We start from the raw sequence: 16,531 nt of genomic DNA, 5'->3' as shown, positions 1-16,531 counted from the left end.
GAATCTGTGAATGGCATCAGAGCTGGTAAAGGGCCTTGAGCACAAATCTTACATGGAGCAGCTGAGGGAACTGGGGTTGTTCAGCCTGGAGAAAAGGAGGTTCGAGTAACCTTATCACTCTCTACCTGAAATGAGGTTGTAAGAAGGTGGGGGTCTGTTTCTTCTCCTAAGTAACAAGTGACAGAATGAGAGGGAACAGCCTCAAGTTGCATCAGGGGAGGTTTAGTTTGGGGTTTATGGGACAATTCTTCTCAAAAAAGGCTGACAAGCATTGGAACAGGCTGCCCAGGGAAGTGATGGAGTCACCATCCCTGGATGTATTTAAAAGACTTGTAGATGTCGTGCTTAGGGACATGGTTTAGTGGTGCATTTGGAAGTGCTGCATTGATGATTGAACTTGAGCTTAGAAGGATTTTCCAACCTAAATGATTCTATTCTATTCCAGAAATAAAATCCAGCTATGTCAACAGAATTACAAAATGAGTTAATATCGAAACAGGGAGTGGTTATTTTACAACTCTGTTCTTACAGTGAAAGATAGAAGGCAGCGATGAACATTCTCCAAATTGAAGATGTCATACAAAGAAGTTAACACATCATAAATAAGGTTATTTATACAGCAGTATCACTTATGTCAGTAGCAATAACAACAATATTTTGGCATCTTCTCTTGGCTTTGATACCCTGGGTTTCTGGCTATTTTTTAGAGTTAAAACATTATATCAGCTAGAGTTGCTAAGTGCCATTATAAATAGAGCCACGATTGTATGAAAAATTCAGCTGATTTGCAAGCTTCTACAACTAGAAATGTGTGCATAACAAAGATTTTCAAGAATTAATTAAATGAAGCTGAGTTAGAATTTTTTAGCCATTAGCAGACCGGCCAGGGCTATTTTACAGACATTCTTTTCTGCAACATCCTTTTTCAGGTCTATCTAAATTAATATCAACTTTATGTAGAAAGAGGTAAATTTGAATCTAAAGCTTACCTTCACCATTAAAATGCATAGTCCTAAACCCAAATTAAAGAGGATCAATTTCACCTGGTTTTGCTCAGTAAAGCCACACCTGAGGACTCAAATCATCACAGACAGCATGCCACAGATGGCAAAGAAATTTTTTTTTAAAAGAGGAAATAACCTGGAGACATCAGTCAAGTCAAATAGATGGTAAAACTTTGTTTGCTGAAAACTGTCATGTAAAGCAAGGGCTCAGTCAGACAGACTCTGCTGTCAGGATATTTGTGCCCTTCTATACAAGGGGTGAGAGAAGCAAATTTTGAGGGACATTGGGATCCAGAGGGTGTTACTAGGCTCTGTTATCTAGGCTACCAGGAAATCTGAGGAGCAACAACTTTAATTTCAGTGCTGGACCCTGACTTGTTGTTATCAGACAAGTTAGGCTGAGGTGAACTCAGTCCTTGACTTGTCCTCACCACTTACTAGTTTCTGCAGGGAACAAAGACCAACAGAAAAAAACTTGTGTTAACAGTGTAGCTATGCAACCTTCTGCTTTTCTGGTGGTCATTCTTAAGTTTCCCAAATCCTGTGATCATTCATTAAATGAATGATAGTAAAGTCTCCCAGTGAAGATGAGACCTGAATGTTAAATATAAAAAAGGCAAAGAAATCGTCGTGACACCCCAAGGTTTTCTGTCTAACAAAAACCAGGGATGACAAAACCAGGGATGTCTTTTGCCTTTCATATCTCAACAAATCATCCTTTCAAGCTGCATAAATTTTCCCTTCAGAGCTCTTGACAGCCACATTCCCATAGTTTATGTCACTGGGCACTCCCTCTGTGGCCTATGGGAATCAGAGAATGATCCTGCTAGAGCCTGGCATATCTCTCAGCTACATGGACATTTCCATAATTTTATCTTTGATCTGATAAGAACTCAATATTTTTGTCATAAAAAATTGTTTTTCTTTCATAGTATCCTGATCATGGATCCCAAATAGAAAGCATGAGGTACACAGGTTTTGGATAGCTCTGGTCATCAGTATGTGTCAGCTCAAAAGCTCTTGCATTCAACCCTGAAAAACAGAAATGCACTGATGGCTGAGTGTTACCACCTGCTGTAGACCTGAAGACAGAAGACTTAAAATTTAGGAGGCTGAAAATTCTGCCTTAGTAAATCAGTAACCTCTGCCATGGCCCCTCACATTTGCAAAAGAATTCGCAAATATTAATTATTCACCACAGCATTTGTGTTGGATTGTAGGAAATTCTAATTACAGCCAGAAGTAGAATATTTTTCACCCACTCATACGCATGTCAAAGACAAACTAGCTACAGACACACGATATATCCATGTCTATCCAAGCACAGCTCAGAGTTCAGCCATGGCCATTTGGGAGCCCACCACTTGTGAGTGTGGCATCATTTGTGCAGAGTGCTCACCGTTGTTGCTCAGTGTTTGTGCTAGCATCAAGGAACACCAAAGAGCCTGAGACAGGAACTGGCTATGGCCCAGAGACTCACCTGGGGCATCTCCTGGTCAGTGCCTGTCTCTTCTCCCCAACAGCTTAAAGACTGTACTGGGTTGGAGTTCATTCACAGCAGCTCATCTTGTGTTGTATTTTGGATTTGCAACCAAAACAATACTGATAAAACAGTAATATTCTAGATATTGATGAAAAGTGCCTGCACAGAATCAAAGCCTTCTCTGCTTCTCACCCTGTGCCCCCTCCCCAGTGAATAGACTGAGGGTGCACAAGACATTGGGAGGGGACGCAACCAGGCAGATGACTCAAATTAACCAAAGAGATATTCCACGCCATGAAATGTCATGCTCAGCAATAAAAGGGAGGAGATTTAAAGAGATTAGTCCTCCTTTTTTTTAGGAACTGGCTGGGCATAGGTCTACCTGTCTCAGGACAAATTTAAGCTAAACAGTTAGAGACAGATTTTATACTGCTGTTAAGCTTAGCTTAACATATCTAACCTGATTTACAGCAGCTGAAAATTGGGTCCACATGCCTTATACTACCCTTACCTCACATATTATCTTTCTGATAAATATTTCCTTTAAATGATGTTATCACCTTTATATCCATCTATACTTATTTAAAATCTGGAAGTCAAGACATCTGAACTCAAGAGTTTCTTGACTCTTTCCCTTGATCTGTGATAGGAGGAGGTAAAAAATAGAGGAAAACACAGGCCAGGCAGTACCCATTTCCCTGCCCAAGAGAGAATGTGCTTAAGAATGTGTTAATTCTCATTCCTACTCTATCAAAAGGCAGCATGAAAACTGCCATCAGACCTACCTGGTGGAAGGTAAGAGATGACCTCCTAATATTGACTAAATGTGGCTGAGAAAGACATGAATAATCAAGAAGAGTTTGAATGAAGAGAAGAAGCAACACTTCAATAAGACAGAGAAGGTGAAATCATGAAGATGTGTAAGGAGAAGGGTGATACCGAAGTATGAGGGATTAAGACATTCCCTTCAAGTAGAATCATGGGTGGATGCAAGTGAGGCTAAGTTTGCCTGCATCAAATTCAGCTTTACCACAACTCAATTGAATAGTTGTGTTTGCATACTTACATCTCTAAGGCAGGAAAATGAGGGAGAGGCAACAGAGCTTTGGCCAGTGTATGGGTAGGGCGATGCTCAGAGCTCACACTGTATCACTGAGCATGACTCAGATGTCTGCAATTACTGGGAAGGGTAGGCATTGTCTCTTCCCCTGAATTCAACAAGTTAGGATCAGGATCCTCAAATTTGGATGAAGAAGTTAATTTTTTATCCTGTCCAGTACATTTTTCATACTATCAGGTACAAAAGGCATAGATCACTGGTCAATATCCTAAGGTTTCATTTATTGGCAGGCTGTTAACCGACACTTTTTTCTCATCATGCTGTGCTAATTTTTTCATTAAAACTAGGCTTGCCTTGCAACACTTACAAAATGTGAACACAAGAGGAATTAGCTTCCCCTTTTTCCTTCTGTACTGCTTTGTGTATTTGTGACTGCTTCAAGACCTGGAGGGCATTACTCCTGGCTGCTCCCTGCTCATCTTTCCCACTAACTCAGTTTACACACATTGGTTAGGCTCTTCCATGATTCTTTTTTAATGTAGACCTACACAAAACTGAATTGACTTGGGATATCACATCACAGGTGCTCACAAGGCCTGAAGAGTATTGTCCTGACAAAATTTTGGGACGATTGAAGGTTTCTCCTGCTAAAGAAAAAGCTATCATATAGATCCTGTTGTTCAAACCTTTGTCTGGGGCTTGCTGACTGAGCAGTCTCCTCAACTTTAGCCAAACTTTGCACACAGAGCACATTCAGGTGTGGTGGCTACAGAAAAGGGATCCTACTGGTTTCTGGCCACCACATGCCATAGGTTAGCAAACGTTAGTAATTTTTAAATTACTGAAATGGAAGGAATCACTGTACAACCAATCAAGCAGCACTCAAAGAGGAAGGAAACATAATACAGTATTTATTTATTTATTCATCGCTCACGGTCTGGTGAGCATAGTGAAGTGCTGCAATTGTATTTATTAGCAAATCTGTCTTTTACACTGATTTGTAGATGAAGAAAAGTATTTATATAATGCTTGAAAGAGCTTTTTCAGGGACTTTGAGTAATCCTAATTCAAAATCAGGAATTTCTGTTTCATTTTAGAAAAATGTTGGGACTCCAAATTTTTTTCATCTTCATTGAATCTCCATTTAAGAAACTTTTGAAGTTTGATTGCAGTGAAGTTGCTTCTTACAAATGTATACATTCTGACATCAGATAGAACCTTTACTACTCTCCAGGGTAGTCTCCATTATATGTACTCTCAATGTACTCTCCATTATAAAATACTTGCATGAAATTATAGCATGCTTCTAGCTTCCTGAAAGATGTCTGTGAATAGCTCTGTATAATTTGCAAACTACTGCTCATGATGAAAGGTTTAAAAGAAGCTTATTGCTGTCTTTTACTCAATAATTATTTGTTTAAAATTTTATTATATATTTTGAGTTGATCTTCAAACACATCAAGGAAGAATACCTCCTTTCACCCAGTATGATAAAAAATAAATGAGGATGATGAGCATTCAAAGAGGAAAGGAGAAGAAATGTAAGAAAACAGGACTGTACAGACTGTCAGATCAATTGCTGTGCAACTTAATAGGCAAGATGATTGCAAACATTCGTTTAAATAATTAGGGAAACAGACCACCTGCAGCAATGGACAACTTGGTCACCTTTCTTCAGCTGCTTTCTGATTTGGAGATGGTATTTATGGGTTTTTTTAAGTTTGTAAAATCCTGTTTGTGCACAGTGAAACTAGACTTCAACTGTTTGGTTTTCTTCATGAAAAAGCTGGTCTGTTTTTTGAAGCAGCATACCAGTATTCCCTTTTTGGAAGTGCTGCTGTGTGCCTGAGGCACATGTGAGTGCATAAACTTAATACCACAGTAAAATCACTTGCCGTCTGATGCAAGTTTTTTTGCTTTAAACTATCTCCTGTGAAGCACCCACACCATAACATGTAGAAAATCAAAGGCTACATAATTGCTGTCTTATCCTGATACACAACATTCAGCACCTTGTTATGTTTTCTGGCAGTTTTATTGAAGAGTTGCATTTTTTTTTTTCAGACACCTCTGTAAGTATGATAACATGCAGAATATTTTCCTTGGTTTATGTCTTCTTTGAAGAGATTTTCTCTTTCACTCTCTTAGACAGCAGTAACAAAACTTAACAAATTTCAGCAGAATTGATGCTTTCTTCATCTGGGTTGCCTTCTTTGACTAGTACCAAATAATTTAGGCCCTCTTGATTCCTTGTTTCCATTAGTGTGGCTGAAAGAACGCTGTCTGAACCTGCACATGGGATATCATTATCTGCATTAAAAGAAAAAAAAAAGAAAGAGAAAATAAAATAAAATTTACATATTTTAAAAACTTTTTTTAAAAAAGAAAATACAACACTCAGTAATACACATGCAGTATTAGAAAGCAAACAAAATCAGACAGCTGCTGGAGAAAGTTGGTCTAATGACCTCATAAAGAATGATGATTCAAATTTATTTTCTGCTATTGTCTGTGTGGACCAGAACTTTAAGTAAATCACTTGGGAAAGGTTACTTATCAGTGTTCATGCCTCCAGAGGCAGCAATTCTGTCAAGAATGCATGACTTGCTTTTCCTTGTAAAGAAGCATAAAGCAAAAGTGATTTTAATCTGAACCTTTGTAGTAACCCTGCTAATAATACTGGTAAAGAGTCCTGTAACATTGGCAGTTTTCTATCTACAAAATCATTATATACTGTCTCTCTAGAGGACTCGTCTAGACTTCTGTCTCTGTAGTATTCTGCTCTTCCAGAAGCTTAAACTTGGCAATCCACTGTGTTTTTCACATTTAAAAAAATTTCCATTTTTCCTTATTTTGATGCAGTTTATCTATGCATAGTTGCTTGAGATTTATTGCTGGGCATAAAAATTTTTAAAAATATAAAAATTGTTAACTAAGCGCTCAAGTTATAAGTGCTACTATTTTTTGCATTTATTCGTGTAACGTGTCCCTTCTTTTATTACGCTCCCTTCTTATTTTACTTCATAACTGAAAAATTAAGCATGTGACATTCAGGGTTATCTGTTCAAAGGAATCACAAGCATTGTGCTATTCCACCAGGCAACACACAATTTATTATGTCACTATAATCATGCATCTCCCCAAGCTATAAATTCGGAAATTTGTTCCACATGCTAGAATCCATTAGCATAGGAAATATTATCAGGAAAAGCCTGAAAGAGAATTTTGAATTTAGAAACCTGTTAGCAAGATGGGGTTTGGGACACAGAGCAAACTGTGGTCACATACCACAGTGACTGACAGCAATGAGAAATCATTTGATACTCACTTTGTCAGTTCAGGGCTATTATGGCCATATTTAGTAATTCAGCTCCAACTAAGCTTTACCAACCAGTTCAGCTCTTCTTTGTAGTTGTCTTTTTTATTTAACTTAATGGCAACTTTCAGGGACAAGTTGCTTTGCAAAAGGCACACAGGCAAATGCTGAGGGGACGTTTGCAGCAAACTCTTAAGAGGGAAACCTTAAAATAAGGACCCAAGTAAAACTGGGTATTTACAGACCAGACATATGCCGGCTGACCTGCCTAAGTATAGAACACTAGAGGAGCATTCAGATTTGTTTCCTGTATAAGTATCTGGAACTGATGAGGTGATGTTTACACAAATGTGAGTATGAGGTCACTGAGATATTTTTACCAGATATATAGATACATTACTAATTCTTTCCCCAACAGGTCTGAAGAACTAGAGAATATATAAAATTTTATAATCCTTTTTCAGCTTATGCACCACTGTGTTTCTCATTACAGAAAAAAAGAGCTAAAAGATCAAACACCTTGTCTTGGTTTTACTTTTTGAGCTGTGGGAATGCAATAAGGAAGAAATACTATTTTTGCAGAATATTCTTATCATATCCAATGATGGAGGAAGAATATAATATTGATGACCTTTCTCCTATGACATGTGTAAGATACATTGCCACTTTGACTGTGACATTTTTGACTCTAAGTGCCCTTTCCTTCACTGTTGAGTCATCTCTTAGTGCTGTGTTCGGTGCTGAGGAAAGTTTAGCACCATTCTGCTCTACAAAACAAAGCTACACAAAGATCTCAAGTTATATAGTACAGTGCTTGACTGTTATGTAAGTCAGCAAAGCAAGCAAATTAGTTTTGCTCAGTTAGTTGGAGCAGAAGAATGGGTGGAGACAATGGATGGAGACACAAAATACTAAAAATGAGCTATTGAAGAAAAAATTCATGATATATTATGAAATTCCCCCAGAAATGTGAGGCCTAGAAGCACTACCAGCACTCTGGGAAGTTGTAAGTCAATTCAGAGAATTCTGAATAATCTTTGGAAGGGCCTCCCAAAAATGTTAAGAAATTGAGGGAAGATAGAGAGAAACCAGACTGGAGAGACAGGTTGGTATATTTATAAGATATCACTATTTTCTTTTCAGTTTTAACATTGCTAAAATTAGTTGATTGATGTACAGTCATGCTGGGTTATACGTGAGTAAATGCAGGATAAACCATGTGATGTGATCCCCTCAGATTTCACAAGCAAAGCTGGGCTGAGTCAACAAAACACCCCAAGAGGAGACATCCAAAGAGCACCTTCATAAAATCTGAAGTCATGCCGGAGAGTCAGCTCTACAGGCTTGAATTCTCAGGGGTTGTCTACACTGTGTACTGCTGCATAGTGTAGAGTTACCCAGATTTGCTTTAAACAACCTACCCCAGGGCACAAGGCAGGCTTGCCCTACAGTCCAAATCTTTGTACGGGCTGAGGAGTACCCCACTGAGAAGCAGGATCCCACTGAGCTCTGTGCTGTCCCAGGCCACTTCCTACAGCTAAAATGGCAAGTTCAAAGCTCAGCATCGTACTTGCACAGACACATCTCAGGTCCTAAATGCATGTGGACCTTGTTGGATGCTTTTCCTAGTAGAGCTGTGCTTAAAGTTTAAAGGCTGTGCTTAGAACTTGTGCGTAAAGCACATCTGAGCCAAACTGCAGGTAAATGAATTACACCACCTCTCTCTGGGGACAGGCAGAAGCTTACTCTAGAGAGCCCCACAGTAACTGACACACGAAACAATGATCGCCTGACTCATACTATAGAGGAATAGAGTTTGCTTGCTTAGCCTCCTCTGAGAAGACCAGCCCTGACCTGATAAAATCTGTGCTTTCCCCTTCCCCATCCCAGCACCTCAGTTGGCTGCTTCCTGTTGCAAGGCAGCCACAGAGCCGGCCCGTGGGTCCTGCCTCACAATTGCAGAGTGCCTGTCCTTGCCTGCTTGGTAAACTCTGGGGGCTCACAACATGCTTTAAAGTCCTGCCTAGAAGGGTGCAAATTTTTGTGGTGTCTTGATAAGCAGACGAGGGGGTTTTGGTGTTTAAATTCAAGAAGGTGACAACATTTAAGAAGAGAAAGAATGTCAGTAGAAAAGCTGATTGGTTGAGACTGAATAAACTGATCTAGAGATGCTGATCTTACATTACAGCTATTTCAGGGCCAGACCCTCAGCTAGCATAAATTAATGAAGTTCCATTGAAACCAGTGGGGTGCAACCAATTTACACCAGCTAAGTAGCCAGCCAGAGACGTTACTAATTCCGGGTGACATAATCCCATGTGATGCTTAGCACCTTCAGTATGGTAAGGTATTTAGAAGTCCAGCCACATTTCCTGTTTCTCAGTAATAACCTCCTCTTTTTCTGGTACATATTCTGTCCTTTGTCACTGCTACATAATGTATGTGGCAGTAAACAAGAGACTGGCTGACTTACTGGCATGGATGAAAGATATACCCCCCAGCAAACACATTTGAGAGAAACACCTGATGACATATCTTTGTTAAGGGTGAAAACAGCGGCTATTGAACCTTGACTTCTTTACTTCAGCCACATTGCTTAGTTCAAGGAGACAGCTCCTATGTAGAGAGTATTTTCCTGATACCTGGTGGCCACCTGGAGCTGGAGGAGCCGTGTTTCAGTTTCTGCACATAGCCAGTAAGAATATAAATAGAACAAATATATATCCGTTTTAATACTCCTCTCTGTATTATGTATCAGTGGAGATATATCTGTGTTTCCTGCCTAATGAAGCATATGATCTTGCGTGGTTTGAGGGTGACTCACTGAGCTTTGCTATTCTGTCCGACACCAAAGGTGTTAAAAGTGAGAATTTTGTTCACCCTACATTTCCCCTGCACTAATCTGCTTGAAGCAGTCCCTCTCTTTTTATTTTAATGTATTTTTTAGAGAACTATGTACTGAAATCTCTATGTCCTAGTAATTACAGATATAAACCTGCTTCTTACCTAGTTTGTTAAACTTTATAATATAAATGCACAAAAAAAAAAAAAAAAAAAACAGTTCCACCTTTGCTGCAAAACAGTAAGACTATACAAACAGGAAAGCACTCCCTTTCTTCAGGTTACAAAACAGGATTCATTTTACCAAGTTTTAACCAAACCAGGTCTTACATGTTCAATTTAAGCTCCTTGCCTAGGCTGTCTTTACAGACAACAGAGAAAGGAGGAATGAATCGCTTTGTGGAGATGCTTAATCCACATCCTTGCCTTTACACATTAACATCCCCTGAATATGTCTACAAGTCTCTGGTGACTGTCATACAGCCTAGACACCCAGTGTAAATGCAGTTTTTATGTTTCAGTTGCCTATATCTATCCACATCTGTCTACACATCTGTCTATGCAAATGTCAGCTCTTGCAGTCTCACACCATCCCATTTTTTCCTTTGGTCTACAGCAAAGTATTGGCGTGACTTCACTTGCAGCATTGTATGGCTCATGTGCACTCTCTGGAACCAAACACCATTTGTCTGGAGCACAAATAAGAAATTACTACACCACCAAGTTCCCCTTTTCTTGCAGTGTTGTAACCACTCGCTCTTTTTTTGGAAAGAGGCTTTTCTCTGACCTTTGCAGGCTTTGGGTCAGCCACTCACTAAGCTAAGTGGGGAAGAGGATTACTGAATTTCAGAAAAATACAAAGGTTCTAAAAATGTTGTTTATCAACACATCTGCTTTAGGGAAGCCTCCATTTGCCCAAGTGATTATTTTTTGTTCAGAGAAGTGTGTGGAGTAGTTTTTAAAAGGCAGTTGGGTTTAGGAAAATAAACTGATGACTCTTACATGGGGAACAGGTACTCAGCCAGTACAGAGAGCAAACATAAATAATGATGACATTGCTGATTCCAGCTTTAATATCAAGTCCTCTCAATGCAAAATTTTGCACAGAGATTTAAAAAAAATACAAATGACAGTTTTAGCCAGCACCTGGACTGATGAAGAAATAAATACACTGCCTTTGGAAAAAAATTTTTTAAAAAATTACTAAATTCTAACTCTTGTATCTTGCCACATTTTTCAAGCAGTATCTCCAGTTTAGGAATTTAAAAATCATGGTTTTGAGGCCAAATATGTTTCCTCTCAGTCTTTAGTCTTTTATCCTGGATTTTCTCCAAATGCCTGGCATCTCCTCTTGCCAGAGGAGCCTCTTTTTCTGAGTAATTAGACATCTTTTCCATGTAGGTCCAAAAGGCATAGTGAGGAATAGCCTTGATAAGAATAGTCCTTCTAGGTCATAAAGGCAAGAAGTGTCTCCAGCTGCTTAATGCCCAGTTGTCTGATGTCAGGAAAGGCGTTTGCCAAATCAAACAGGTGTTTCCATCTGTAAAGGGGCACACACGGGACCTGAAAAGCTATAGTGCTCTCTTATATGTGCAAATGTAAAAACTGATGTCTGAAAATAGATGGTCCAGTTATTTTTACAGCAATGCAGGACTGTCCTTCTAGCATGCTGCACTTCTTGGAACTGGAGGAAGAACAAACTATCTTTCAGCAATGAATGGGAACTCTGGTGACAGGGCCTGTGCCCAGAAAATTTCCATTGAATTCAAATCCCACTGGTGACTTAGTCCTCCGGCTAGATAGTGCTGCCCTCACTCAAATAAATATTGTTACTGCTACTTTAAGCCCAAAATCAATGTCTTGGGAAAGCCTGCCAGAGCAAGAAGGAAAAACTCTAAACTGGTAGACCCTGGTCCTGAGTTGACTTCCCTCCCTTCCAATGCAGCAGCACCAGGAGGTGCTGGTATTGTTCAGGCGTGTTTATTGACACTTGATGCCTGCTTTAGAAGGGTAACTCCTGCAATAACACTGCATGTGCCTTTTGCCATCCCCATGCTATCTTTCTAGCATGCTGTCCACTAGCAGCCTGTCTGTATTGGTTTACCCACACTTGCCATCTCTGTGTCACACTGCACTGGCATTAAGGTTATTGAGAAAATCTAATATTTTTCAGCTCTCCCACCTATGAAAATCACCAACAGCGTGCATGGACCTGCTAGAAGTGTGGCTAGGTAAGACTCAACAGAATTTGGAAGATCTATGATTCCCTCTAAGGCTAAGTATCTTAGGTATTTTGAGGCATGTAATTTCACTTTGCTTGACATTTGTCTCTTTCTTTTGAAACTAGGTCACCTGGTGAGAGCAAGCATTTCTTGGCTGGACACTCGTGGCTGGAGTTTCATTACACACAAAGGCCAATGACCGTGTAATATTTTTGGAAAATATTGTCGAGGACAATCCATCATGGAACTGACTTTTGGATTATTTGTTTTGGCTGTCATCTTTCTACTACTACTATGAACACAAGAAATACTTCACTTAGTCCCAGCTAGAAATGAATACAATTTTTTCAAATCACTAACTTATTGTACAATGTGTTACAAATTACAGTCTGAGACATATTCCATGCCCCAAACTGTTTTTGACAGGGTCATAGTGGAGCATATATTTTAGTCTGGAAACTCAAGTAGAATCTGAATGGCCTTTTCTTGCTTAAATCAATCTCACTTCTGGAGCCCACATCTCACTGAATTCCACTGCATGAGATTTACATGGCAGGCAGAAAAACTGTCAAGTTAATTCAAGGCTGGAGAGCTACAGAAAATTGACATGCATGTGTCCTTAATCAGAAAATCCAGCCACAATAAGACATCACAAGGACTCTAGAGCTTCAATCAAGTAAACAGCATAACATTTTAATGGGCTTATTAAGACTGTGCTTGAGGAAAGAGGAAGATAACCTACAGGTGAATTATAAAGATACAGGAAAATAAGTATTGCATATACATGTAAAAAGCTAGTCAAGTGTTTAGTCTTTTAAAATACATTTAAATGGAAGGATGATATGCAGATGAATAAAATTCAAGCTGCCCTGTTTCCTGAAGGATATTTCCTATATGAGAATCACCAAATGAACCTGAAGAGAAGTTAAGAAGGACTTTTGAGAACTGAAGCATGAAAACATTGAATGGAAGCATGAAAACAGTTGCTTTGTCTTCTCCTCCCAATGTAGATCCAGCAATGGGTCTGTGGCAAAAGCAGCTGGGCAGAACTTATGGAAATGGAAGAATGAGAGGAAGCCAGAAGAGGGAACAGGACAGCTGGTGGGGAAAGGTCCAAGGCTCAGGAAGAGAGTGTGCCAAGTAGAAGTTCTGACGGCCAAAGCTCGGCCGACACTGAAGCTCTGCTTACCACAGTGGACAAGATTTTACCAACTAAGTTATTAGAAACAGGTTTCATGGAGTCTGATTTTAAAAGTGACTGCTGTCAACAGATTCTCTGACTAAAATTACATTATGGAGTACAGACCTATTATTAAGACCACCCTTAAAGTCCATTATACTACCATATTTTCTGCACTCAACTGATTTTTTTCAAATTTTTGTCCTTCAAACTGACACTTCATGGAAGCCTCAATCCTTTGCAACTTGGTAATTTCTAAGAATGCAACTTTTGTTCCTGGCAAATAAAGAAAACAATGGGTTTTTTCTGTGACCTCTGCTGCGTGGCAGACCCTGATATTTTGGCAAAATAATGTTTCTTACATTAAGAATATGGATTTTTCATCCCAGTGAAAGTAATTATTTGCTTAAATTAAGCAAGTTAACAGCTGGAGAAAGATCAGACTTATCTGACACATGCTAAGCAGAGACTCCCAGTGAAACTAAAACTCTTTCATGTTACATCTGTGCCAGGTCTATTCCAGCACAAACATGGTAACCAACCTTCCAGCCCCTTTTCCCAATTCCAAGCAGCAGAAAGGTAGGTTTCTCCAGAAATTTCAGCCCTACTGAAGATTTTGACAGATATTGATGTCATGCCACAAGAACTTCTTAACTCTGCTAGTTTTCATGTCTCTGTTGCCTGTGGAGTTGGGGAGCACAGAGAAGAGATGTCTAAGCCAGGAAAACAAACTAGCTCAGGAGTGGGTGCAAGCAATAGAATCAGTACAGCCCTGTGTCCAGTGGATGCTGTGCTCCTGTAGCCATGTGAAAAGTAAACATCTAGTCTGAGATATTATAGCTGAGATGTTGTATTTTTATTTTATTTTATATCAGGACGCTATCCTGAGCAATGTGTTTGGGGGGACCCTGCTTGAGCAGGGATGTTGGACTGGGTGACTTCCAGTGGTCCCTTCCAGTCTCACCCACCCTGTGACTCTACGTGAACCAAATTAAATACAGCAAGTCACCTGGATGCCAGCCACCATCAGGGAAGAGTAAGGCAAAAGGTGACCCCTTTCCTGCTGTGATACATGCCCAAAAAACAGGAGCTGTCACTTTCTGCTGACTGCAGAGCTACCTAGAAGAGTATCCTAGATGAGCCTGCTAGCCTGTAGACAGCTGCATTTAGGTGAGATAAAGTCCATCCAAAATGTAAGGCCTATTAGCTTGGGCATAGTGCCTAATTAATTGGCTGTAGTCCTTTCCTGAGCTAATGCCAGGCTTACATTTGTGCCAGACTAAGTATCTCTTTCCTGAATGTCATTATTGAGAGCTAAGATACCCTTAAAGAAACTAAAGAATTGCACAATATGCAAATTGGTTTTCATTATCGCAGAAGGGTGGAAAATCAGCTGTTAAAAAAGCATGAAATGATAATTTATCTGTGCTGGTCCCTTCATGTCTTTATAAAGTTTTTAGTCTTGTAATGTAAGCATGCCATGAACAGACTGGATTTGATATAAAGAGAAATCACAATGGAAATAAACTGATATTTGTAAACCTTCACCAAATTATAAAGATGAGCAAAATATGAAAGTAAGTGACAATTGAACAATGCCAGTGAATTGAATATAGATAGTTTCCTGAAGAAAAAATGCCTATGTAGTTGTGTAATTGAGTACTGTATCGTTCCTGGGATGGATCAGGAAGTTTTCAGGAAAACATGAAGTACTGAAGTATCAAAAGTTTTTGTGAATCAGGGTGAGTTCCTAATTCAGTAACAATTTGTGAAGGGAAAAAAGAAAACCACAAAAAAATCACCTCCAAAATGAAGCCTTTAGATATTTTAGAAACAGTCAGGTTTGGTTTTTCTAGTACGGAAAGTAGTTCTTTTATCATTCAATATTTTTCATTATAAACCATAGTATTCAAACAGAGTAAACAAAAAAATTAATCTATGAAATAAAAGTGAAATATTTCAACTGATAAAAACTTTCTTTTTGTGGAATTCAGATCACATTTTTTACTAATATTGTTCACATTTTCTCAATATTTTGTTAGTCAAAAATTTCTGCAGGATGGGAATAGATTCCTATTTTGGCCCATCCAGGATGTTCATTTCCATTTTTAGATGATTTACATCCCAGCTGCACAGACAACTTCAAATTTAGCATTACCTTTTTTCTTAATTCCTGTCTTCACAACCTTAATAATGTTCTTATATAACTGAGTTTTGTTTTGTCCCATATCTTAAGTATGTATTCCCTAACACCACTTAGTTTATTTGTTCACAGTGTGCAGAGCACAGGCATGACCAGGGTTTGGGCTTGGATAAAGGCTGCCTTACCAGGGTGCCTGAATGGTTCCTCACTTGCAGGTGGCTGCTGAACCAGTACTCCTAGGGGAAGTGCCTAATGGCCATGTTTAGCTCATGGAGAGGGCATAGATGTCTTTGATATTTGGACAGATTTCCACATGGAAGCCTTCTAAGGCCCTCCTGGCTCTGCAAGGAACTTAGGCATCTATTTTAGAGGAGCAGGGTTGTGAACTACTAAGAATTCAGATACAAACTGGATGTCTCTGTGAGTCAGGTTTAATTACAAGTTCATCTGGGCCTTTTTGCTTGGTAATCTTATACATCCTTCATCTAATTCATTGTACCTCCCAGGCACAGAATGAACCTTTACAAGTTCAGTAGGATAGAGGTAAATCTTTGCTGTTTCCATGTAACAGCCAGAGAATTTGAGGAGTGACAAATGTAATGAAAAGCACTTTGCTCACAGGGCAGAGGCCACAAGAATAGTGGGTGCTGGCCCAGACTCACCTTCAAAAGCTTCATTGATGACTCCAGTTGATGCCCCTCTGTTTTCAAGGCAGCAGATGAAGGACAGTGGAGAGTGTCTTATCTCTTGCAGTTTGTCATGAATACAAGAGAAAGTAGGTCTGTTGTGAGGTTCTTGGGACCAGCATCTTGTCATTAAATCACATCTGAAAAAAAATTTAAATGCAAACAAAAATTATAATAGAGTCATTAATCTCAACACTTACCATTAAAGATCTGGGAAGCAAGTTTGGCCTGAAAACTTTCTGTGCAGTACAAAGATCATCATCAGCTGCTGAGGCAATGAAAAACAAATTAAAGATTAAATTAAAGTTGAGAATAATTACTGTGAAACATTTAAATTTATCAAAGATGGATATTTTTGAGATTGGAAGCAGATATAACAATAAAAAAAAAATACACATTTGCCATGAGCATCTACTCTGACTGAAGAAGTCAGGAATACTTTTAAGAAAAGAGAAAAATAATTAAAAAAAGAAAAAAGAAATGTAAAATCAGAAATTAACCTGGAGTTCTCAACTTATTTAATTCTCCTTCAACTCAAGCTATCTCACATTCAGGAGAAGTTCAAGGCAAAACCTCCAGCACAGGGAGAGTTAATT

At 39.1% G+C, this 16,531-nt stretch overlaps 1 protein-coding gene across 1 annotated transcript in view; it reads right to left on the bottom strand.

Annotated features, from left to right (window-relative positions):
• Positions 1-5,584: 5,584 nt before the first annotated feature.
• ROS1 (ROS proto-oncogene 1, receptor tyrosine kinase) overlaps positions 5,585-16,531 on the bottom strand; it is an 85,531-nt gene continuing 74,584 nt past the window's right edge. The window contains exons 40-41 of the mRNA XM_050971887.1: positions 15,912-16,075; positions 5,585-5,857 (exon numbers count right to left, since the gene is read on the bottom strand). Coding sequence (XP_050827844.1) covers positions 5,712-5,857; positions 15,912-16,075 — 310 coding nt within the window. The 3' untranslated portion in view covers positions 5,585-5,711. The remainder of the gene's footprint in view (positions 5,858-15,911; positions 16,076-16,531) is intronic.

This window comes from Serinus canaria, chromosome 3 (assembly GCF_022539315.1).
Source record: "Serinus canaria isolate serCan28SL12 chromosome 3, serCan2020, whole genome shotgun sequence".
Classification (NCBI taxonomy): Eukaryota; Metazoa; Chordata; class Aves; order Passeriformes; family Fringillidae; genus Serinus; species Serinus canaria.
The sequence above is the reverse complement of the archived record's forward strand: the minus strand, read 5'-3'. Positions and strand labels throughout refer to the sequence as shown.